Source organism: Peromyscus californicus, unplaced genomic scaffold (assembly GCF_007827085.1).
Source record: "Peromyscus californicus insignis strain IS unplaced genomic scaffold, ASM782708v3 Scaffold_3__1_contigs__length_106647218, whole genome shotgun sequence".
Taxonomy (NCBI): Eukaryota; Metazoa; Chordata; class Mammalia; order Rodentia; family Cricetidae; genus Peromyscus; species Peromyscus californicus.
Window position 1 is genome coordinate 39,893,250 of NW_026294551.1, and position 25,036 is coordinate 39,918,285.

At 47.7% G+C, this 25,036-nt stretch overlaps 1 protein-coding gene and 1 long non-coding RNA gene across 2 annotated transcripts; one reads left to right on the forward strand and one right to left on the reverse strand.

The window, feature by feature from the left end:
* Window positions 1-505: 505 nt before the first annotated feature.
* Window positions 506-16,372, forward strand: Rad51d (RAD51 paralog D). The gene is made up of 10 exons (XM_052759794.1): window positions 506-768; window positions 1,074-1,135; window positions 1,314-1,432; window positions 6,525-6,606; window positions 6,858-6,992; window positions 7,490-7,585; window positions 11,151-11,241; window positions 11,340-11,410; window positions 14,721-14,888; window positions 15,055-16,372. The coding sequence occupies exons 1-10, from the start codon at window positions 687-689 to the stop codon at window positions 15,136-15,138; spliced, it is 990 nt and encodes a 329-aa protein (XP_052615754.1). The 5' UTR covers window positions 506-686; the 3' UTR covers window positions 15,139-16,372.
* Window positions 16,373-16,528: 156 nt separating this feature from the next.
* Window positions 16,529-24,773, reverse strand: LOC128123421 (uncharacterized). Its single transcript, XR_008222665.1, has 2 exons — window positions 24,286-24,773; window positions 16,529-17,933 (listed from the first exon to the last, which is right to left on the reverse strand). It is a non-coding gene; the product is annotated as an uncharacterized LOC128123421 (long non-coding RNA).
* Window positions 24,774-25,036: the final 263 nt, after the last annotated feature.

The following is a 25,036-nucleotide window of genomic DNA, read 5'->3' on the forward strand; positions in this document are numbered from 1 at the left end:
CTTCAGGCAGGCAAACACCTATATACATAAGATAAAACTTGAAACAATTTCTTTTGAAAATACAGGGGTGCAGGTGTTCTCTGTGAACTTTGGTGGTTCATACAATCTGTAATGATGTGAACTGATTCCTTCTCATTGTCTGTCTCCCTAACATGAATGCTACTAGAAGGCAGGTGTGCTTCACTCAGTAAGTAGGGTGAGAGTGTCCCTGGCTAGTATACAAGGGACTCTCAGAAGCGGGGGTGGGGGAGGTGGGGGTAGGGGGTGGGGGGTAGGGTGTAGGAGAGAGAGGAAGGGAGGGAGGGAGGGAGGAGGAGGGGAGGGAGGGGGAAGGGAGAGATAGAGTAGCTCTGAGGCTGGCAGGTGGTTTGGCGCGAGTCGCCAGGCCGCCGCGTTTGCCCTCTTGGTCAGCAGATGGCGCTGCAGGCCTGGGCCACAAAAGACGCTCCAGTCGCGGAACCCGGAAGCATCCTCCGGGAGGGGGCGGGCCCAGTGTGCTGGAGTCCTGCGAATCGGGAAGGGCTGGTGTCCCTCACCCCGACCTGCATCCTCTTCCCGCCCCCTCCTCCCGCTCTGGCGCATCAGGACCCTTTCCAGAAGTGGAACCGAGGGACGCCCATTGTGGGGGAGTTGGCGGGCACCCACGTGACAGACAGACCCCGGGGCGTCCCAGGTTTGCAGGGAACATGGGCATGCTCAGGGCAGGGCTGTGCCCCGGCCTCACCGAGGAGATCGTCCAGCTTCTGAAAGGCCGAAGGATCAAGACAGGTGACCTTTTGGGCTCGTAGCACACAACATGGGCACGACTACAGGGATTGGCGCCACAGTCTTGGCACAAGTGCGGGGCGCTTCTCTCTAACAGGACGGCCACACTCTGACCTCCTGGGGAGGCCGGGTTCGAGACAGGGCTCTACTGTGTGCTGGGCTCCTCGCCGGGTCCTGCATCAGGGCCTGCGTACTTGAAATCGGGAGTAGACTAAGACTTTAACGCCGTTTCCCAACAGAGAAAAAGGCAAGCGTGGCATGGCTAAGTCATTCCTGTTGCTAATCAGCTGCACTTGGTCTCTTTCCAGTGGCGGACCTGGCAGCTGCTAACCTGGAGGAGGTAGCCCAGAAGTGTGGCTTGTCCTACAAGGTGAGCTCACGATGTGCAAGCTCCATCCCAAGGTATCTTCTAGAGCGGGTCCTCAAGCTGCAGGATCAGAGTTCCCCGAAGTTGATAAGGGGGCGCTAGATCTGGATTGCTCTGCGGGGGCGGCTGGGCGCTGGGCAGTCTGGGCGCTCTGGAGCCTGAGTGTCTGCCCTATTGGCAGGCCCTGGTTGCCCTGAGGAGGGTGTTGCTGGCCCAGTTCTCGGCTTTCCCATTAAATGGCGCGGACCTCTATGAGGAACTGAAGACTTCCACTGCTATCCTGTCCACCGGCATTGGAAGGTTTGTATGCTTACCTGGGCAAGAAGGTGAAAGCCGAGCTTCCCGAGACTACCAAGGGCAGGGTTGGTGAGGGCATCTGGAGCTGTCAAGGATCCTAGAGGCATCTGGGCTCTTGAGTTCTTTTTCCTTAGAGTAAAACAAAAGGGCTTCTTAGCATCAGCACTTGGGGGACAAGTAGTCATTTGCTGGGGTAGGGATAGCCTCTGTATTGAGAGACATTTAGCAGCATCCTTGGGCTCTACCCGCCAGATGCCAGGACCTCTTCTCCTCCCCCCCAGTTTTAACAATCAAAAATGTCTCCAGATATGACTCAGTATCTCCTAGGAGCCAACATTTCCCAGTGAAGAGCCACTGCCCTAGAACACAAGATGTCAATAATATCCCATTTTTCAGTAGAGTCTCTGATACTTCAGGATTCAGGACAGGATTGAGACTTCCTGGGAGTCTGAATCTAAGGTCTGACTCTGGAGCAGTGGTTCTCAACTTTCCTAATGCTGTGACTGACCTTCTAATACAGTTCTTCATGTTGTGATGAATCCCCCTCCCCACCATAAAATTATTTTTGTTGCTACTTCATACCTATAATTTTGCTACTGTTTTTTTTTTTTTTTTTTTTTTGGTTTTTCGAGACAGGGTTTCTCTGTGTAGCTTTGCGCCTTTCCTGGAACTCACTTGGTAGTCCAGGCTGGCCTCGAACTCACAGAGATCCGCCTGGCTCTGCCTCCCGAGTGCTGGGATTAAAGGCGTGCGCCACCACCGCCCGGCCAATTTTGCTACTGTTATAAATTAATGTAAATATCTGATATGTGCGACCCCTGTGTAAGGATTGTTCAATTTCCCAGAGGGGTGATGACCCACAGGTTGAGAACCACTGCAATAGACTATAGATGTTAGAGATTGTTGACCTCCTTTGTGGTTAGCCTAAAAGGAGGGGCCGGCAGAGGTGAGCCCAGGGAAATATAATCCTGAGTCTGGTGCCTTTGCCACAGGAGGCAGCAGCCGGGAACGGGCACACTCATTGAAAAGAGCAGTTACATTATGCCCTGTGGTTCGGTCGGGCTGGGAACGAATTGGAAGACAACTGGCATTTTCTGGCCAAGCGAGCCTGACCTCTCTCCTGGCCTGTTTGTGTGGAGTTTGATGAATAACACTGCCGTCACAAAGGTCTTTGGATTGGTCTGGCCCTTGCTGTTTCCATAACACATTCTCTTGGCAAGGTCTGCACAGTCTGGTGCTTGTTCTTGTTGGTTGGGGGGTCTGTGTTTGTAATCCATCAAACATTGGCTGAGTGCCTACTGGGTGCCAGACACGTGCAGATGCTGTCTGTACGCGTGAGGCAAGACTCGCACTCTTAAGTATGGTGGTTAGTCTATACAGGAGACTAGTGAGTACAGCAAGGAGGCACATTGGCTTTGGAGCCCAGGGAACTTACAAAAACAGCATCCACAGAATGAGCAGTGAGAAGGTACACCGGCAGGATTGCAGCTGCGGTCATCATGGGGTGGGTGGGGTTGAGGACTCAGGGTGGCACAGGTAGCCTTGGCATTGGCAGACCCCAACCACTGAGCTTGCCCTGAATGCTCACCCTGACTCTGGCACTGTGCTCAGCATTTCATGGCATGTATTCCATTTGTCCTTCACAACCCCTAATGAGAGTTCACTGCCCTTGAAATCATCGATGTGTATGTGAAGAAATGGGGGCTCAGGATCCTGCGGATGGTAGATTGGGTGCTGGAGGTCGTGTCTAAGAACTTCATTCTGGCTGGACTGTTCTGATGTATATCTGGAGGGGAGAGGCCACTGTGAAAGCGTTTGTAGGCCGTGGAGCAAAGATGTGGAGGATGGACGGGGCTGGCCAGACGAGGTCAAGCAGGGATCTGATGGTGCTGGTATGGGCGGTGTGAATCTGATCCAGGGTTTGTGACGGTGGAAAACCTGTTGAAAGAGAGCTGTGACAAGAGACTTTCATCTCAGACAGGGTGTAGGCAGGAAGAGTAAAAGGCGATTTGCTAGGTTTTTAGATTTCCCTACAGCGTGCTGTGCCTACACAGTGGATGTGACTTTGAAACTGTGGAGGTAAGTCCAAGTTAGTGAAATGCGTGATTGACTGTTGTTATCATATTAAGACCGTTGATCTCTTATTAAACCGTTAAATAGGGTCCTTTGTTGTGAGTCTCGGGGTGCTGAGGTGCAGTGTGAATCTTTGCAGGGCAGTAGAGCCTGTGGCACACTAGGGGAAATGCTGTCGACCGGGGAGACTGGGTATGCCTTGCAAGCCAGAGCTCTTGTCTGTTCATCTCTGTTGGAATAAGGTCTTCAGGAAACGTAAGGCAAGGTGTCTGAGTGACTGGAAGAAGGCTGATGGGAAGGTCAGTGGGAAAGGTGGGGAGAAAGCCCTGCATTTTAGGCAGCCCTGGTTGGAGTCCCTCCACATATATTGATATGCTCAGAGGTAACAGGGGATTTAATGGTAGGATGCTCCACTTCAAAAGCAGTGGGAGGAGTCAGGGGTAGAAACAGGGGTGAGGTGGGGGACTGGAGAGATGGACAGATGCCTCAGTGGTTAAGAGCACTAACTGTTCTTCTAGAGAACCTGGGTTCCATTCCCAGCACCCACATGGCAGCTCACAACTGTCTGTAACTCCAGATCCAGGGGATCTGACACCTTCGGACCAATGCACATTAAATAAAGTTAAATAAGTTTTAAAAAAAGAAAAGAAAGAAAGAAACACGGGTGGGAAGTTGTCTGGAAGGCAGATTTGGAAGTACTTCATGCAGGTGGAGCCTCATAGCCCAGTATGTGGTGGCTTTTTTTTTTTTTTTTTTTAAAGATTTTATTTTAACTGGGCATAATGGTGCACACTCTTAATTCCAGCACTTAGGAGGCCAAGGCAGGCAGATCTCTGTGAGTTTGAGGCCAGCCTGGTCTACAGAGTGAGTTCCAGGACAGCCAGACCTGTACAGCGAAACCCTGTCTTGAAAAAAAACCAAAAAGAAAGAAAGGAAGGAAGAAAGAAAGCAAGTACACAACCACAGCTGTCTTTTTTCCTTTTGTAAAAGTTATTTTAAGCCAGATGGCGGTGGCACACGCCTTTAATCCCAGCACTCGGGAGGCAGAGCCAGGAGGATCTCTGTGAGTTCGAGGCCAGCCTGGTCTACACAGTAAGATCCAGGACAGGCTCTAAAACTACAGAGAGAAACCCTGTCTCGAAAAAAAAAAAACCAAAAAAAAAAAAAAAGATTTACTTTAAAAAAATAAAAAAAAATTTTTTTAAAGTTATTTTAGCTTAATAATGATGTGTATGTTTCCGTGTGTGAATGTGTTCCTGTATGCAGGGATCTGTGGAGACGAGAGGTGTCAGATGTCCTGGTTGGTTATGAGCCAACTGCTCAGCCACCTCCAGCCCCTCACACCCAGTTTTTTCTAGCAGGTTCTTTGGTGCAAAGTAAGATCCCCATGCTTGCAAGGCAAGCACTTCTATTGCCCGAGCCATCCTGCCAACCCCCACCTGGGTGGAGTTCTTGAACTCGGTTCAGAAGCGGGATCTAACAGTGTCTGTGTTGCTGATGTTGTTGATCTGGGGCCCACCCTGGGAGAACACACTGAGAGGAGCTAATGTAATGGACCTAGGCTTCCGGTGTCTTGGGGAGAACGGGATTCAGAAGCAGAGGCTGGGGACCTATTAAGTAGCTGCTTATTAAACAGACCCAGAGCGTGTCCAGTTATTCCAAGAAGCCACAGGGCTGGATTAAGAACCAGATTTCAACTGGCAGGAACCTGTGGTCCCTGGAGTTAAAGTAGGTGGGGTGGAGACTGGTTGCTGCTTGTCATGTGATCATAGGTCATGGTTGGTCATCAGGAACCCCTTCAGAGGCTTGCAGTCTGTAACTATTATTGCCCTGTTAAGAAGGGTGGTGGTGTGTGCCTTTAATCCCAGCACTCGGGAGGCAGAGCCAGGTGAATCTTTGTGAGTTCGAGTCCAGCCTGGTCTACAAAGTGAGATCCAGGACAGGCTCCAAAGCTGCACAGAGAAACCCTGTCTTAAAAAAAAAAAAAAAAAAAAAAGGGGTGGTGCATGACAGTCAGGCATTGGTCCAGGCTGCAACACAGAAACTTCAGCTCTCATCTTGGGCCTAGCGTCGAGGGTAGGAACTTGGTTCAGGAGCAGAGCTGAGGTTAGGAAGTGGCTGTGTTTTGAGATTCATCTCAAGGCTTCCACAGCCAGAGTTATGACAGTCTAGCCACTGTTCTTTTAATTTCTGCAGTAACATTTACTGTGTGCCTTCAGGGTTTTCGGCTCTGTGTGCTAATATTGGAGACACAAGAGGGTTAAAGACCCAGTCTTTGCCCCCGGGTGCTCCTACCAGATGAGGGAGGCAGGCAAAAAAACAAGCAAATAAAAAATAATTACAAACTCCCAGAACTAATAATCGAGTTTAGCAAGGTCTGGGGATACAAGATCAACACATAAAAATCAATTGCATTTCTCTGAACTCACAATGAACATGTGAAAACTGAAATTAAAAACACAATGCCATTTGCTGTTGCATCTAAGGAAATGAAATACATAGGTCTAAGTCTGACAAAGCCCGTGGATAATTTGTATGCTGAAAATTAAAAATGCTGATGAAGAAGGTCAAAGGTGACCCAAATAAATGGAGAGACTTTTTGTGGTGGTGGATTACAAGATTCTACATTAGTGAATGCCAACTTTCCCCGACCTCCTTCCCACCCCCATACTAGAGATTGAACTCTGAGGGCTTTGCATGTGATAAGCATGTACTCTACCATTAAGCTATCTCCCCAAATATATGTCCAAAGATATATATGTTTGTGTGTGTGTATGTACATATATACACACATATATACATATTATAATATATAATATACATAATAATATAATATATATATATATTAGTCAGGTTCTCATGTTGCCATTGACCTCACAGAGGCCTGCCTTTGTCTCCCTGATATTGGGATTAAAGGCATCTGTCACCATGCCCAGCTTACTTCCCGAATTTATCTGCAAGTTTAATACAATTTCTTCTCTCCTCTCTTTGCCCATCCCCTGGTTCTCTCTTCTACCATCAGCCTGGACAGACTACTTGATGCTGGCCTCTATACGGGGGAGGTGACTGAAATTGTAGGAGGCCCAGGTAGCGGAAAAACCCAGGTACCCTTGGGGCCAACAGCAGGGAGAGTCGGGGGAGATGGGTGCACTGTCCTGGATTCCCTGGGGAGTTCTTGCAGGTGTCCCTGTGGGTTGCACGGTCAGAACAGACCAGATGGGTGCTGAGAATGGGTATGGCTTTTGCCAGTGGGTGTTGTTGGAATCTGGGCAGGATGTGGCAGGGAAGCTGTCTGGTGGTACTCCCTCTTCTCCAAGGGCTTAGGTTTACTCAGCGCCCCATCTTGTCTCTGAAGGTATGTCTCTGTGTAGCTGCAAATGTGGCCCACAGCCTGCAGCAGAATGTACTGTATGTTGATTCCAATGGAGGGATGACAGCGTCCCGCCTCCTCCAGCTACTACAGGCTAGAACTCAAGATGAGGAGAAACAGGTAGGGGGCAAGATGGCTGGGTTCCTTTAAAATCCTGATGCTAGAGGACTTCATGACTCTTTAACATTGTAAGAATGTACACCATCTGTGAGAATCATTTCTTGAAACTGGAGAGTCCTCTGCATTCCTAGAGCTGCTCATGTTAACGGCATCACCCCAGCTTGGATGCCACCCACACTGATTCTCCAGGAACTTCCAAGTCCTCGAATACCATAAATCAGAGCTGGCAAAGACCTGCAGCTATGTCTCCAGCCCATTTCTTGTCAGGGCAGGCATCACTAATCAATCTGTCCTTCCTGCTGAATTCTGAACGTCTTACAGCTCAGCACCCAGGTAGTCACCACTGTGAGATCCAGCCCATTAGGCAAAATCCATTTGCCATTCTGGATGCCAGCACTGTGTCTAAGTGCCTCTTTGCCTTTTCAGCTTGGTGATTCCTCTTTATCGCTTTCCTGGATCCCCTCTCCAAGTCCCTGCTTCTCTTTCCCACCCCTCAGGCAGGTGCTCTCCAGAGGATACAGGTGGTGCATGCATTTGACATCTTCCAGATGCTGGATATGCTGCAGGACCTTCGGGGCACCATGGCCCAGCAGGTGAGCCTGCTGATGTACCTGTTTCTGCTTTCCCCAGATGGCCAGGTGTTGTCTGTATCGCGGCAGGTGTCCTACCACAGACTATTTGGAATGCCTGTGTCCAATGTAACATCTCCAGCTGTGTTTGCCAGCCCTCCCTCTTCCCCACTGGCCCGTGCCCCAGGTGGAATTCCTTGGTGCTTAATTCATAATTCATGTGCTGCATTGTTTACAGGCTCACCAACCCTGTACAACAGTGAGCTCCTTGAGTAGAGGATTATATTGTCTTCACCTCTGCATTACTCACTGAAATCAATTAGGAAAACTCGTGTGTGTGTGTGTGTGTGTGTGTGTGTGTGTGTGTGTGTGTGTGTCTGTGTGTCTGTGTGTGTGTGTGTGTGTGAGAGAGAGAGAGAGAGAGAGAGAGAGAGAGAGAGAGAGAGAGAGAGAGAGGTGGGGGGAGGGATCTTACTATGTAGCCTGGCTGCCTGGCTGGTTGGGAATTTACAGAGGTCTCCTGCCCTGTCTCCTGAGTGCTGAGATTGAAGGTATGCTTCACCACATGTGGCTGGGAGACTTGACTCTTGAGACAATCTGATTATCTTTTGTGAGACTGGAGGCTGGCACTGAGTCCTGTGTCCAATTCTCCTGTTCTTTAACTCAAAATTGGCTAGTGGCTGCTGTAGCCCCAAGCATACATGTGCTCCATATTCAAGCAAGTAAGTGAGAGATAATTTTTTTTTTTATTATCTCTTCCCTTTTATTAAGAAAAACATAGCTGGGTGGTGATGGCACACACTTTTAATCCTAGTACTTGGGAGGCAGAGGCAGGTGGATCTCTGAGTTTGAGGATAGCACAGTATGCAGAGTGAGTTCCAGGACAGCCAGGGCTACACAGAAAGACCCTCTCTCAAAAAACCAACAACAACAAAAACAAGAAAAAAAAAAGGAAGAGGAAGAGGGAAGAAGAGGAGGAGGAGGAAGAGCAGCAGCAGCAGCAGCAGCAGCATACTTTAGGGCCTCTAGTAGACTCTCTCTTTTTACATATAGTTAGCCAGGTTGGTTTGGTTTTTGTTTTTGTGTTTTTTTTTTAAAGATTTATTTATTTATTTATTATATATACAGCATGTATTCTGCAGGCCAGAAGAGGGCACCAGATCTCATTACAGATGGTTGAGAGCCACCATGTGGTTGCTGGGAATTGAACTCAGGACCTCTGGAAGAGCAGTCGGTGCTCTTAACCTCTGAGCCATCTCTCCAGCCCCTGGTTTGGTTTTTGTTTTGGTTGGTTTGGGTTTTTGGTTTTTCAAGACAGGGTTTCTCTCCCTGGCTGTTCTGGAACTAAAGACCAGGCTAGCCTTGGACTCACAGAGATCCTCCTGCCTCTGCCTCCCAAGTGCTGGGATTAAAGGCGTGTACTGCTGCCGCCACCACCCGATCCAGGTTTCTTTCTTTAATTGTGATGATAAGGATCTGGTGAGGATATTTCATAGATAAAGGCATTTGCTGCCAATCCTTACAACCCAAGTTGGATCGATTCTCAGGACCCACGTGGTGGAAGGAAAGAACTGACTTCTGCAAGTTGTCCAAGGCTGTGTTCATGAATATATGCACACATGCACACATGCTCACACATGAAAATAAATAAATATAAATTTTTTTCTTTTTTTGTGACACTAGAGATCTAATCCAGGGCCTATACACGTTAGCCAGACACTGTCGCTGAGGTATCCCTCCCGCCATAGTTAACCAAAAGCAAATCATCTACCTTTATATGAATCTTGAATTGGGTGCTGGGCCCATCCTCACTGATGTCAGGAGATTTCTACCCAGTACCTAAACATGTTCAGATTAATGTTTATAAGGAAGGGAGAAGGAGATTTTGAATGACACTTGGCTTTTTTTTTTTTAAGGTTTTAAAATTGTATTCTATGTGTCTGAATGTATGTACATGGTGTGCTTGCCTGGTGCCCTTGGAGGCGTGAAGAGGACATTTAATTCCTCTGGAACTTAGTTACAGAAGGTTGTGAGCCATCTTGTGGGTGCTGGGAATCAAACCCAGGTCCTCGGCAAAAGCAGCAAAGGTCTTGCTGTGCCATTTAGCTGGACAGGGCTGAGGAGGGCCTCAGCTGGTTGGTTTTGACTTCTCCCATTTCCGCTGTCCTCTCTTAGACGCATTGGTAACAGGCTCAGAGTCAGAGGCTGGAAGACTGGCGCACAGTTCCAGGCTGGAAATGAGATACACAAAAGGCAGAGTGGAAATGCCAAATAGCCAAGGCTTGGCAAATGGAAACAACACGTGTAGCGGGATCAGGATCTGAGGAGTAAGGGAGAGAAGAAGGAAGCGTGGAAGACATCTTAGGTCCGTAGATGCTGGGACCATGCTCACCTGTGGAAAGACACCAGATTGTGGTCTGAGAAATGGCATCAGGCTCTTAGAGAAACAACTACCTTTTTTTTTTTTTAAAGACAGGGTTTCTCTGTGTAGCCCTGGCCATCCTGGAACTCGCTCTGTAGACCAGGTTGGCCTTGAACTCAGAGACCCGCCTGCACAACCACTGCCTGGTTGAAACAGCGACCTTTATTTGGAACCATGGTAGCTGTGGGAGAGGAGGGGGCTTAGGAGGTGAAATCTAGGAGATGGAAACAAAAGAGGACAAAGGGGCAGAGACTACTGTAACTCAGGGAGAATGCGTTCCCAGCATGCCCCAGGCCCTGGGTTCCTCAGTGGAGAGCAAATGCAGCTTGGGAATTTGAAGTGAAAGTGAGCAGCAGTGAGGGGATTCAGAATAGGAGAAGGGGCTAACAGTAGGCTGGGTGTAAGGAGATTGCCATTGGAATCTGCATGGGAATTCCTGAATGGAGAGTTTGTGCTGTCCTATGACTTAAACCCGCTCTGTCTACTAAATCCTCAGTGGAGTCTGTTATGCTTATGAGGTCAGGGAAGGTGCTTCAGTGAGGCCTGTCGGATTTGGGTAGGAAAGGTTGTTTATGACTGACTTTTTTTTTTTTTTTTTTAATGTATACAGTGTTCTGCCTGCATGTATGCCTGCAGGCCAGAAGAGGGCACCAGATTTCATTACGAATGGTTCTGAGCCACCATGTGGTTGCTGGGAATTGAACTCAGAACCTTTGGAAGAGCAGCCAGTGTTCTTAACCTCTGAGCCATCTCTCCAGCCCATGACTGGCTTCTTAAAAAAAAAATTCTGAGGAGTAAACTTGATTTTTTAAATTGTGTGTATATGTACAGACAGGCACAACTGAGCACATGCATGCCACCGTGTGTGTGTGTGTGTGTGTGTGTGTGTGTGTGTGTGTGTGTGTGTGTGTGTGTGTGTGTGTGTGTGTGTAGGTCAGAGAAGTGAACTCTGTGGAGTTGGTTCTCTGCTTCCACCTTTACTTGGGTTCCAGGGATCAAACTCAGGCTGCCAGGCTTGTCCAACCATTGCCTTTATCTGCTGAGCCATCCATCTTACTGGCCTCCATCCACTAGAGGAGCTTGCCCCGGGCGTCCACTAGAGGAGCTTGCCCCGGGCGTCCCCTAGAGGTCACTGGTTCATGGTACCTGCTTTTCCCATCCCTACAGGCAACGGCCTCTTCAGGCACTGTGAAGGTTGTGATTGTGGATTCCGTCACTGCAGTGGTCGCCCCGCTTCTGGGAGGTCAACAGAGGGAAGGTCAGTAGGAAGGAGAGCCTGGAGACAGGGTGGGGACTTCACCTCCCAGCCCTGTCCTTCGGCCCTCTTGCTGCCTCTCCTGTTTGCTCCTCCCCCAGGCCTGGCCTTAATGATGCAGCTGGCCCGAGAGCTCAAGATCCTGGCCCGGGAGCTGGGTGTGGCAGTGATGGTGAGGAGGCTTTTCCTATGAACATAATTTCTAATTGTAGCCAGCACTAGTTCTCTTAAATGTTATCTTAGAACTATAATAGCCCTTAAGGAAGGGGACAGAGCACAGAGCTCAGCTTCCACAGGTCAGAGAGGTATTTGGACCATGAATAGCTACAGGGATTAGGGACTATCTTGTTTTAAGGGGGGGGGGGGTTGTTTGGTTTGGTTTTTCAAGCCTCCAAGTACTGGGATTACAGGCATGTGCCCCCATGTCTTGCTTTAAAATGGCCATCTTAAAGAATCTATGTAAAGAACTAGGTATAGGGCATATGCTTTTGCTTTTGGTACTCAGAGGCTGAGGTAGGAGGATCTCAAATTCAAGGTAGTTTGGGATATATAGTGAGATCCTTTCTCAATGAAACAAAACAGAACAAATTGAAAAATTTGATGGTAATTGTTAGGTCTCAAACCCAGGACAAATGGCTGAGATGCCTAACATCAAAGCAGATTCTGGCCACCAGATTCTCCCAGCATCCCTCAGTCCCTACCTGTTACAGGGTCCTGGCTATCATACCCTACCCCCTCCCCTGAACTCTCCAGCCCAGGGGCTGGGCTGTTCCTTCCCTCAGCACCTCTGGTGCCTATATACCTCAGCCATTTTGCTACACCAATCATTTGGCGCAGGCTGCCTCTCTTGGTCAGTGGCTCCTCCTTGGCTCTCTCTCCCCCTCTCTCCTCACATGGCCCTGCTCAGTCTACTGGTCATGTCTACCCAAAACCTTTCCTCTGGCTGTTTTCTCCCTTTTATCTACAATAAACCTTCTCAACCCACACCTAGGAGCAGTCATGTCCTCCCTTTTTATTTATTTATTTTTTTCATTCAATAATGAAAATAGAAAAAAGGGTCTATGTAAGAACACAGAAGGGGCTGGAGAGATGGCTCAGAGGTTAAGAGCACTGCTTGCTCTTCCAAAGGTCCTGAGTTCAACTCTCAGCAACCATATGGTGGCTCACAACCATCTGTAATGAGATCTGGTGCCTTCTTCCAGTGTGCAGGCATACATGCAGGCAGAACACTGTGTACATAATAAATAAATAAATCTTTAAAAAAAAAAAAAAAACACAGAAAACAGGGCTGGAGAGATGGCTCAGAGGTTAAGAGCACTGGTTGCTCTTCCAGAGGTCCTGGGTTCAATTCCCAGCAACTACGTGGTGAGTCACAACCACCTGTAATGAGATCTGGTGCCTTCTTCCAGTGTGCAGGCATACATGCAGGCAGATGCAGGCAGGCAGAACACTGTATACATAATAAATAAATCTTAAAACAAAACAAAACACAGAAAATGGCCTGAGATGTTACTTTTTGGTTTTGGTTTTGGTTTTTCGAGACAGGGTTTCTCTGTGTAGCCCTGGCTGTCCTGGAACTTGCTCTGTAGACCAGGCTGGCTTCCAACTCACAGAGATCCACTGCCCCTGGCTCCCAAGTGCTGGGATTAAAGGTGTGCACCACCACTGCCCAACTATAAAAATAAAGTCTTTAAAAAAAAAAGAAAGTTATCTAAAAATGTAAACATATATGCAAAAGAAAAAGATTTTACAGAGAGATGAAGTATGAGCATGGCTCCTTGGGTGTGGAGATTGATAACAACTTGAATCTTTTTTTTTTCTAAGATTTATTTATTATGTATACAATATTCTGCCTGCATGCCAGAGACGGTGCCAGGTCTTATTAAAGATGGTTGTGAGCCACCATGTGGGTGCTGGGAATTGAACTCAGAACCTCTGGAAGAGCAGCCAGTGCTCTTAACCTCTGAGCCATCCCTCCAGCCCCAACAACTTGAATCTTTTTTTTTTTTTGGTTTTTCGAGACAGGGTTTCTCTGTGTAGCTTTGCGCCTTTCCTGGATCTCGCTCTGTAGACCAGGCTGGCCTCGAACTCACAGAGATCCGCCTGGCTCTGCCTCCCGAGTGCTGGGATTAAAGGCGTGTGCCACCACCACCCGGCAGCTTTTTTAAATCTTTTTATGAAAAGTATGCAGACTTCGCCGGGCGGTGGTGGCGCACGCCTTTAATCCCAGCACTCGGGGGAGGCAGAGCCAGGCGGATCTCTGTGAGTTCGAGGCCAGCCTGGTCTACAGAGCGAGATCCAGGAAAGGCGCAAAGCTACACAGAGAAACCCTGTCTTGAAAAACCAAAAAAAAAAAAAAAAGAAAAGTATGCAGACTTAAAAAGCTGCTTCTAGCCGGGCGGTGGTGGTTCACGCCTTTAATCCCAGCACTCGGGAGGCAGAGCCAGGCGGATCTCTGTGAGTTTGAGGCCAGCCTGGGCTACCAAGTGAGTTCCAGGAAAGGCGCAAAGCTACACAGAGAAACCCTGTCTCAAAAAAAAAAAAAAAAAAAAAAAGCTGCTTCTATCAGGACAGGAAACAGCTCTGTGGTAAGAACAGAAGTTGGTCCTCTGCAAGAGCAGCATGTGTTCCTGGCTGCTGAACCACTCACTGCTCCAGCCCTGACAGTGAGCACTCTTTTTTTTTTTTTTTTTTTTTTGGTTTTTTTGAACAAAAGAGCAGGGAAACCAATTCTTTCACACTGCCTGCAGGTGCACAGATTAGTGTAATATTTCCTTAAAAGGGGGCAATGACCTATCTAGACATTTAAAATACTTGTAGTTGAATGTGGTGATATGTCTGTAGTCACAGCCCCTCAGGAGGTTGAAGTAGGACTAGTACTTCAGTGTAGGAGTTTGAGGCCAGCCTGAGCAGCCTAGTGAGACACCACGTCAAACACATAAAAGTAACAGGTAGCCCTGGCTCAAACTCAAACTCTTCAAACTCCAGCACTCAGGAGGAAGAAGCAGGTGGATCTCTGTGAGTTCGAGGCCAGCTTGGCTGGCTTCTGGGCTTCTGAGTGTTTGTGGGGACTTGGGTGCCAGTCTCTGGCATGGACTATAGGGAAGGAGCCATAGTTGAAGTCATCAGGAGACTGGGGTTTGGGTCTCTGTGGCTGGCTTGCACTTCTTATCTAAACCTCCTTTTTTCCCGACACACAGACACACTCCAGACACCAACAGCTGAGTGCATTGGTCTTAGGATGCCTGTGGCAGGTCCAAGTCCAGCACCAGCTCCACTTTAAGGAAAGAATGAATAAAGGTGCCCCATGACTTTGTGGAAAGCTGGGTGCGGATCTGGAGCCCTGAAATGTAGCTCTAGATTTAACCATAAATTATAATACCTGGGAGAGTCAGAGATCTCAGATTTCTTGTCTGTAAAATGAAGTGGTAGGAACAGGTGTCCTCTGTACTACCATCATGGATCTGTATCCCTTTCTGCAGGTGACCAACCACTTGACCCGAGACCGAGATAGTAGGAGAGTCAATCCTGCTCTGGGACGCTCCTGGAGCTTTGTGCCCAGTACCCGGATTCTCCTGGATGTCTTTGAAGGGGCTGCAACATCAGGTAGCGGCCAACGCGTGGTGTGTCTGACCAAGTCTCCCCGCCAGGTGAGCCAACCCAGGAGACGCCATGGATCTTGGGCCCTGGAGAGGGTGGTTTCTATACCCACTGGTATCTCATTGAAGGATTCTTGGATGCTGAAACCCTGAAACAAAAGCTGATCACTTGGATTGTTTAATTCTCCCTCCCCCTCTCTGGTGTCTCTCCTTCCAGCCAACAGGTCTGCAGGAGGTGATAGACATTGGGACATTGGGGACTGAGGAGCAGAGCCCAGAATTGCCTGCCAAACAGACGTGACGCTGTTGACTGGGAAAGGGACAGCTCCCAGGCCCTTACAGCATTCCTTCTCAGTCAGCTGCTGTCCACTGCCACAGGGGACTGGGAAGTGTAGACGTCTCAGACTTGTCAGAAACCAAGCCTCAGCTTCCTCACCTTCACTGTGGGATCTCATGGAGCCACTGGCCAGAGGATGCTGCCGTGGGGAGGTGTGGAGTGGGGAGGAGGACCTAGAAGTCCATCGTAGGCCATCGCGGCCTCAAGTTTTCTTCCTTTGTGTCCGCCATATGTTTCCAGTGGAGGTTGAGGTCAACCTAGCTTGGGACATCAAACACAGTAATGACTGGATGAATAGCTTCTTGGCCTTGTGTGTCACCATCCCTCACACAGTAATTGATCCGGGAAGCTTTCGCTCCACCCATTTCCATTTATTTTGGCCTCAGTTTTCCCACCTGCAAGATGGGACTTCCTTTGTCTGAGTTACTCAGTAGGAACAACCTCAGAAATGTAAAGTTCTTTATGTATGCCCTGCTCTTAAAAATACATAATGCTGGGCGGTGGTGGCGCACACCTATAATCCCAGCACTAGGGAGGCAGAGCCAGGTGGATCTCTGTGAGTTCGAGGCCAGCCTGGTCTACAGAGTGAGATCCCAGACAGGCACCAAAACTACCCAGAGAAACTCTGTCTCAAAAAACCAAATAAAATAAAATTAAAATTAAAATATTAAAAAAAAAGTAAAAAGGAAGTCCTCTGAACCCTAGAGCCACCAGATTTTCCCCCAAGAAGGTTGTTTTTCCGTTCCTGCAGTGGGATTCCCAGAGAATGAGAGTTCTTCCCTGCTTGCTGACTGGGTTTCACACACCTGCATGCATCACCCTGATAGGTGAGAACTTGAGCTCACTGCTGTCCCAGGGATATAATTTACCAGGGAGGAAGGATGTGACCTGCTTCCAGTGAACCAGACACTTGTTTCATATGCATGGTGCCCTGTGGGGGCTCTTCCTCAGTCTAGAGTAACCAGAGGTGCTGAACCATGGCCTAACCCATAAACAGACAGAGGAGAATTTGCACAGTAAATAGAACCAGCTGGGAAAATTGATGCTGGCATAAATAATACATGGCCAATCTAGTCTTTTATACAGAAATTCATTGCCGGTGGCTCTAAGATGCAGGATAATTACACCTCTCGTCTTGCCAGCTGTACCACAGCCTCATGTCTTAGTGAATAAAACAACCCTCTGTCTGTTACCAACACTGTGGCCATCCATCTGAGAGTCGTAACTCTGCCTGAGAGGGGAGGATGGTACCAGGGAATGGAAAATGAAAGGCAGAGTAAAGAAATGATCAAGATTGTTTATGGACCACATCTTTTACAGGAGGGTCACGCTTGGTTAGAGAGCCTGTTGTATAATTAGTTTTGTCTTAGCTGCAGGAAAGGGGGACCAGAGTTACAAGATCTGATATTTAGGGCCAATGAGATGACTAAGTAGATAAAGATGCTTGTCTCCAAGCCTGACAACCTGAGTTCAGTCCCCGGGTCCCACATAAAAGAAAGAGAGAATTGACTCCTGCAAACTGTCCTCTGACCTCCATACATGCTGTGTGGCATATGTATGCCCCCTCATATATAATAATAAAAATGTAATGATAAAAGAAAATATGCCAGGCATGGTAGCACATTCCTTTAATCCCAGCACTCGGGAGGCAGAGGCAGGCAGATCTCTGTGAGTTCAAGGCCAGCCTGGTCTATAGAGTGAGTTCCAGGACAGCCAGGGCTATTACACAAAGGAAACTTGCCCCCAAAAAAGAAAAAAGAAAATATGACATGGGTAATGGGTATAGCGGGATAGAAGCAAGCCTGAAGGATGGAGAATGAGTGACAAGTGGCATAAGGTAGCTGTGATAACGTGGAACCTCAACCCTCACACATAGAAGACCAAGGGAGACAACAGTCTTTGGTATCTACACCATGGCTGGTAAGTTGGCAGCTTCCTGCAACCCTGGTGAGAACAATACACTAAACCAGGAAAAGCACATTCCTGCCACTCCTGGTGCTCTTTGGGCATCCTGATCTCATAGCAGACAGCACCAACTAGTCAAGGGCTCTCTCTCGTGGAGTGTTTGACAGTTTCTTAGTGCAACTTGGGAACCACTACCAGTTAGGGGGACTGGTGTTCAAGGAGGAGCCTGGTTCCTCACTCTGCCCTGGATGGATCTGTCCTGTTTCCTGCAGTTGGTGATTTCAAATGTTTCATACTTGACTGAGGATCCTAGAACAGTGCAGTGTGAGCTGTCTTTTTTTTTTTTTTAATTGCATCGAAAGGATTCCAACCTAGGACCTTACACAATCTATGCAAAGGCTCCTCCACTGAGATGCATCCCAGCTCCCAGCTCATCATTTTGTTAAGAGGAAGAACCCAAGGCTCAAAGCAAAAATGTGGCAATTCCAGTGCAGAATGCAAGGCCTCCCGTGTGTGTTCTTCTCTTGTTCTTTCCACATTGTGGGAGCTTGTTAAGGAGTGGGCTTTAATGAATTTTAGACGGTGGCCTAGGGGTGTACATCAGTGGTAGAGTGCTTGCCTAGCACGGGCCAGGCCCTAGATTTGATCCTCAGTACTAGAAAAAATGAAGAGAGCAATGTAAGATTCTTTCCTCTTTGATCTAGATAGTCTTTAGGTCCCCACAGTTTATTGTCTTTTTTTAACCTTGATACAAGGAGGTCATCGTGTATCTATTTGAAATTAGACCAAATGTTAAATACCTACTGGGTGCTAGTGCTTGGTGGCCTTGAGTCAGGAGGTTGAGCTTTCTGAGACTGTCAGGGAGAGAAAAAAAAAAGATCCATGTATTATTGAAGCTGCTTTCCATAGCAAGTAACAAAATCCCACTTAGAGAGGCATCAGTGATAAGGAAGATTACTCATCTCTGATAATGTGAAGCCAAAGTTGGTTGATGCAATGGCCCAATGTGGAGAATAGAGGGCCTTCCCATCTCTGTCCTCGATTCTCTGTGTTGGTTTTTTTTTTTTTCTCCAAGCTTGTTGCCCTCATTAAAACCTGGCTGCAGCCACTCTGAACATTAATCCAGACATGACAGTATCTATGGACAGGGAAGGGATCATCTCCTCGTGTCCTTTGAAGAACGAGGAAAACTCGAGCTTCCTCCTGATGACTGCTTGACCCGCTTCCTATCTCATTGATGCAGAACTGCCTCGGGCACTGTGTCTTGTTCAGTAGTGGAAAAGGAGATGGTACCTCCGTGGTGGGCTCAGACCCACCAAGGAACAGCCATGGAGTTGGGGCTCCGGCTTAGCTTTCTTGAGGCACCTGCTGTGGTCCTGCTAAAGATGGACGGGGAGGGGGGAGGGTGGGTTAGACAGCAGGTGGCCCTATTGCATCCAGGGGCGAGTCTATCCGGGCTCGTGTGTGTGTGTGTGTGTGTGTGTGTGTGTGTGTGTGTGTGTGTGTGTGTGTGTGCTCAGCGCTTAGCACAGGACTCACGGTGGGCTTAGCACAAGCCGAGTGGCACCGGCAATCACTTCATCTTCCAGACTAAATGGAGCTCATTGAGGTTTTAGGACATGCATCTCTTACGCGACAGCATGGGAATCTAAACTTGAATCCACTCGATGCCAGACTCTCTTTTTTCAACCTCTTGCTGCCTTCAGCTGTAAATATGTAAATATTTTAACAAAAGTCTCTCTCATATTGTGCCCCAACAGCTGAGGCTGAACATCGCAACCCCCTTTCGGCTGAGCTCACCATAAAAAGCTAGATCAGAGATCCACTTTATCAGCTTTTGCTGATTTTCCCCGGGGAAGAGGGAATGACAAACACTCCAGAGAAGGCAGATACCGTGTGTGCGCGCAAGAGAGCTGAAGGGTTAGCGGGGGATAAAGCTGAATGAAAAACAGCGGGCTGTGCATGCCTGAGATGTGAGCTGGGAGGAGATAAGGATTTAGATGCACGCATGGCGTGCTAGGCTTTCACTGTATTCTGGCATGGAGGTGTCTGGGTAGAGTTTCAGCTGTCCAGTTCTCTGTGTCTGTGTATACCTGAAATTAGAATGAGATATGTTACTCCATATAAATATGTTTATGTCTACACACATGTGGTGGTTTGAATAAGAATGGCCCCCATAGGCTCATATATTTGAATGCTTAGTTATTAGAGAGTGATACTACTTGAGAAGGGTTAGGAGGTGTGGCCTTGTTGGAGGAAGTGTGTCACTGGGGGTGGGCTTTGAAGTTTCAAAAGCCCATGCCAGGCCCTGTATCTCTCTTCCTGCTTCCTGTGGGTCCAGACATAGAATTCTCAGCTACGTCTCTAGCACTATGTCTGCCCATGTGCCGCCATGCTCCCCGCCATTATGACAATGGATTAAACCTCTGAAACTGTAAGCAAGCCCGCATTAAATGTTTTCTTTCATAAGAGTTGCTTTGGTCTTGCCAGGCATGTTGACACATGCCTTTAGTCCCAATTCCCCGGAGGCAAAGGGAGGTGGATCTCTGAATTCGAACCTTTAATCCTGCTTCAGCCTCTAGAGTGCTGGGATTATAGGTCTGTGCCAACTCAATGGGCTTTTATTATTGATTTTATTTTTTTTTAAGATTTATTTATTTTATGCATATGAATGTTTTTCCTGCATATGGATATATGTATCACGTATGTGCCTGGTGCCTATGGTAGTCAGAAGAAGGTGCTGGATCCCTGGGAACTGGAGTTATAGGTTTGTGAGCCACTAAGTAGGTGCTTGAAACCGAACCTGGGTCTTCTGCAAGAGCAGCAAATCCTCTTAATACTGAGCCATTTCTCCAGTCCCTTGTGTTGCAGAATATTCTTTCACACTGTGTAAAGATGTGTCACTGTGATTAGTTTAATAAAGAGGTGAATGGCCAATAGCTAGGCAGGAGGTATAGGCAGGACTTCTGGACAGAGAGAGCTCTGGGAAGAAGTGTTGAAGTAGCAGGATGGGCAGTACAGAATAAAGGTAACTGATCCATGTAAAAGAACATAGACTTAAAAATATGGGTTAATTTAAGTTATAAGAGCTAATGGGACAAACCTAAGCTAAGACTCAGCTTTCATAATTAAGAGTAAGTCTCCATGTCTTTTTTTTTTTTTTTTTTTTTTTTTTTGTGCGCTGGTGGCCCTAAGAAAAATCCATCTACACCCCTGTTTTTAATGAGAGCAAGGTATATTACCAGCCAGGTGTAGTTCAGTAGTAGAGCTCTGTCTGGCATGTCTGAGGTCCTGATTTTGATAGCCAGTACAACAGCTTTGCACACACAGACAAACTCACTCACCATTAACGCTTCTCTCCTCTCTTTCTGTAAAGGAGTAGGATTTTTGACATCTCAACTAACTGGTCTCAGCTCTTTTCTTGCTATCTGACACTAGAGGACGAACTTGGCTTCTTTAGTTTCATCACAAATTCCATAGCCCCTTTCTTCTATCCTTAACTCCATCACCACGTGGCCAAAGCTGCCATGTTCTGCTGCTTACTGGGGCTGGACATGGCCCCCTCATTCAAATTACATCTTCACCAACTTTCTCTTTTCAATGGTTTCCTTTATTGCCTAAGCTTGGCTGATCTGGAACTTGCTCTGTAGACCAAGCTGGCCTCAAACTCAGGGATCCACCAGCCTCTGCCTCTGGAGTGCTGGGATTAAAGGCATGTGCCACCATACCTGGCTCTAAGCTTTTTTTTAAATTCCTTTTCACAAATAGGAAACTTAGCAGGGTGGGATCTTGCCCTGAGGTCACCACTCCCTTTATTCCATTTCTTTCTTTCTTTTTTTTCATTTTTCAAGACAGGGTTTCTCTGTGTAGCTTTGCGCCTTTCCTGGAACTGCTTTGGAGACCAGGCTGGCCTCAAACTCACAGAGATCTGCCTGCCTCTGCCTCCCAAATGCTGGGATTAAAGGTGTGTGCCACCACCATCCCGGCTATTCCATTTCTTAATCTGTTTATCTCCTTGAACATAGGATTTAGCTCTGTTCTACTTCCTGGTGCCCCTTTTCTCCTCAAATTTCACATTTTGTAATTTACCCTGCTCAGAGTGCTCCTTTTCATTATAAATCTTTACATTAGAGTTACCACTAATAACCACACAACTGAATCTGTCCTAGGCTGTTTTGAGATTTTTCTCTACCAACTTTAGCCTCAGGCAAGGGCAAGGACAAAGGCAAAAGGCAGTTAGCTACATTCTTCACCAAAATATCACAAGATCGATGTCTAGGCAACATGTTAAATATTCTTCTCCTTTGAAACCTCTTAGCCAGGACTCCACAGTTCATGGAAGACTCTGTCTTCCATGCTTCTACTTGTATGGCTCATTAAGCAGTGCTTAAAGCATTCCACTGCTTTCCTAACCCAAACTCCCAAAGTCCCTATTACTCCAAACAAAAACATGGTCCAGCCTATCACAACAATCCCCCAGTCCCTGGTACCAACTTCTGTCTTAGTTAGGGTTTCTGTTGCTATGAAGAGACACCATGACCACAGCAACTCTTTTTTTTTTTTAAACCCTGGCATGATCAAACACTGGAGGGCCTGGGAATTGAACCCAGGTCCTCTGGAACATGTCAGTGCTCTTAACCACGGAGCCATCTCTCTCCTCTCACAGCAACTCTTATAAAGGAAAACATTTAATTGGGGTGGCTCACTCACAGTTCAGAGGTTTAGTTCATTTTTATTTTTTATTTATTTATTTATTTATTTATTTTTTTTTTTGTTTTTCGAGACAGGGTTTCTCTGTGTAGCTTTGCGCCTTTCCTGGAACTCACTTGGTAGTCCAGGCTGGCCTCGAACTCACAGAGATCCGCCTGGCTCTGCCTCCCGAGTGCTGGGATTAAAGGCGTGCGCCACCACCGCCCAGCTAGTTCATTTTTAATTGGGGTGGCTCGCTCACAGTTCAGAGGTTTAGTTCATTATCGTCGTGGTAAGAAGTAAGGCACTATGCAGGCAGACATGGTGCTAGAGAAGGAGCTGAGAGTTCCTACACCTTGACTCACAGGCAACAGGAAGTGGTCTCTCACACGGGGTTTAGCTTGAGCATAGGAGACTTCAAAGCTCACCCCACAATGATACACTTCCTCCAACGAGGCCACACCTCCCATTAGTACCACTTCCTTTAGAGGCCATTTTCTTTCAAACCACTGCACCAGACTTGGAATGGGTACAGTTCTTGTACTCACTCTGGGGGACACAGCTGATTTCTCAGGGAATAGGTTTATCATGAATACCGTAGATTTTACAGGTTTATATATATTATTTATTTATTACAAGACAGGGTTTCCCTGTGTAGCCCTGGCTGTCCAAATCCACCTGCCTTTGCCTCCCCATTACTGGAACTAAAGGCATGCACCACCATGCCTGATTGATTTTATGGAGTATTATATCCTGAGATGTTGGAGTGGTCTGTGACTGGTAAAGTGGGATGGTGGTTTAGGACTTTGGAATCAAAGAAAGATCTAGGTTCAATACCCTACTGTGCTCTTTCTGGCAGAGTTCCTCAGAGAACATAATGTTTTTGTTTTCCCGGTAGAAATCTATGTTGTACAGAGTTACATTTTCCTTATTGGTAAAATGCATATCTCAGGGGAGTTAACAGGTGATTTATGGAAAGTGCCTTTCACAGAGAGCCTGGCACATAGTAGGTGCTCAATCACCATTAGTTCTTCTGGCTCCTGCAAGAAGTAACAGAAATCAGGGCACTAGGACTTAGAAGCCTTGCTGCTACTAATAAAAGAAATAATGTGATTTATTTTTTCAGTACTGTTTGGGGAAAGGCATGTGCTTCATAAATATGTATTGGAAAGTACTTAGCAAATGAGTAGAAATAATAAAAATATGTCAAAGTAAACAGCTCCTATAAATATGTCACTTGGTAGACAAATTAGTGTTTTATTACTACTAAATACTATTGCTCGCCGAAAAGGATTTCAGATTACTCGCACAATGGGTACATTATTGAATGCCTCTGCGGAAGGGCACGATAAAGATGAAAAATAGTGATGGTGATAACGCCGAAGGTGGAAAAAGGAGGGGTGTGGGTAAATGCAGCTCGGAGGCCTCGCTCCAGTGATCCGCCCATTAGTTAGCAGCACTCCGATGCTTTAGCCATAATATGGACCAGAGGGTCCTGAGAAAAGGATTTCTGTGGGATGCCGTGAATCCAGGCCTTAATTATTGAGTCCAATTAAAGGAGCAAGTGCACTCCTTTTCAGAACCGGGCACTCTGCTTGTGAGCTAAGTTAACAAAAAGAATCCCAGGTATGGGCCTCATCTCACCTCTGTTCTGGATTTACTATATGTTATTATATATCTGTGGCTATAATTCATATCCAGAGGAGGGGAATGTGGTGGAGAGTATGTGAGCTTCCAGCAAGGCTCACAGACCCATTTCAGAAACACAAGAGGGTGAACCATGTTGGCACATCAAGGGACCAAGGAACCAGAGAAGGAAGGAGGAGACGATAAATGCCTTTGTGGAAGAAAAAGTCCAGAAATAAGCAGGCAAGAGAAAGGCAGGGACTTTCAATTCAGGTGTAGGGGGCCCCTAGAAGGCGGAGCTCCCCGTGGATTCAGGTTGGAGAGAGAAATGGTTTCACTTCCTGGCTCTGCTTTTCTCTGTGTGGAAGTGGGAAAATTACTGAAAATGTAGATCCTTCTTGATAACAAGCAAATAACAGTACAGAGCTTGCTGGGCTGTTTTGAGAACTGGAAACAGTAATGACACTTGTAAAGTGACAGCCTGATATGGATAAATAATATTTTAGCTCCCGTTCCCTTCTGATAGTTCTTACTTTAAAATAATACAAGGGGTAGAGCACTATTGTGGTAGAGCACCTGCCTAGTAGATACAAAACTCCCAAGCACCAAAATATTGAAGAAGTACAAATACATATTGCTCAGGAAATCTCTGAGAGGTCTGTGATAGGAACCTGAAGCCTGAGAAAATGATGTCACTAGACACTAGGCAGAAGAATTAGCATTTATATGACTTCCATGACTAGGCATCTCCTTAGATCACTGGCTAATGATCCCCTATGCTACCCTGGTGTTTTATGCTTTACTAAGGCCTTTGTGCAGCAGCTCATTTAATCTGCAGGCCCGGCCTGCTTTTCCGGGATGGGGAAGAGTTCGGGAAGGTTAAATACCTACCAAAAGGTGCACAGCCGATGAATGATGGTTGGGTGGCCCCTAGCAGTCATTTTCATTGTACGGCAGCCTTTCTCGGCTCTGTCCCCGCCTTCCTAACGTGAAAGCAGCTAATCCTTGTAGGAACGCGAAGGTTAGGATGCTTCACAGACTGGCCTTTTAACATCTCCAAGGGAGTTAATGCATTGGGTGAGTCTGGGTTTCTTCCACCATGAACTGGAAAACTGTCGTCTGCCGGGTATAGTGAAACATGAAATCAAGGGTTCAACATAAAAGCAACTTGAGGATGTTAAGAGAGTCGCTCAAGGTCACCCCACGCACGGGGTGGGGGGATTGACTCAGCCAAGACTCGAACTCTGGACCCCACACCTAGCCGGGCTTCCGTGTCCGGGCCCTGCAGCCCGAGCCCGCCGGGATTCCGCCAGAGGGCGCTCGCGGAAGCAGCGCTCTAGACCGCCGCGGGCCCAGACTCCTCTCTATGGTGGCGCGGGGCGCGGGGGCGGGGCGGGGCGCGCTCCCGCGGGGGCGGGGCCGCACGTGGGGCGGGCGGGGCCGCACGCAGGACGGGCGGGGCCCACGCCGAGCCGCGGGAGAGCCGGCCGGGTCGGTGGGGGTGGACTTCCTGGGGCCGCGCGTGTGAGGATGTGCTGCGCGCACCCGGGCGCCCCTCAGCCCGGGAGTCGCGGCGGCGGCGGCGGCGGCGGTGGTGGCCGTGCCCGCAGCTCCGCCGCCTAAGTGGCCGCGGTCCAGATCC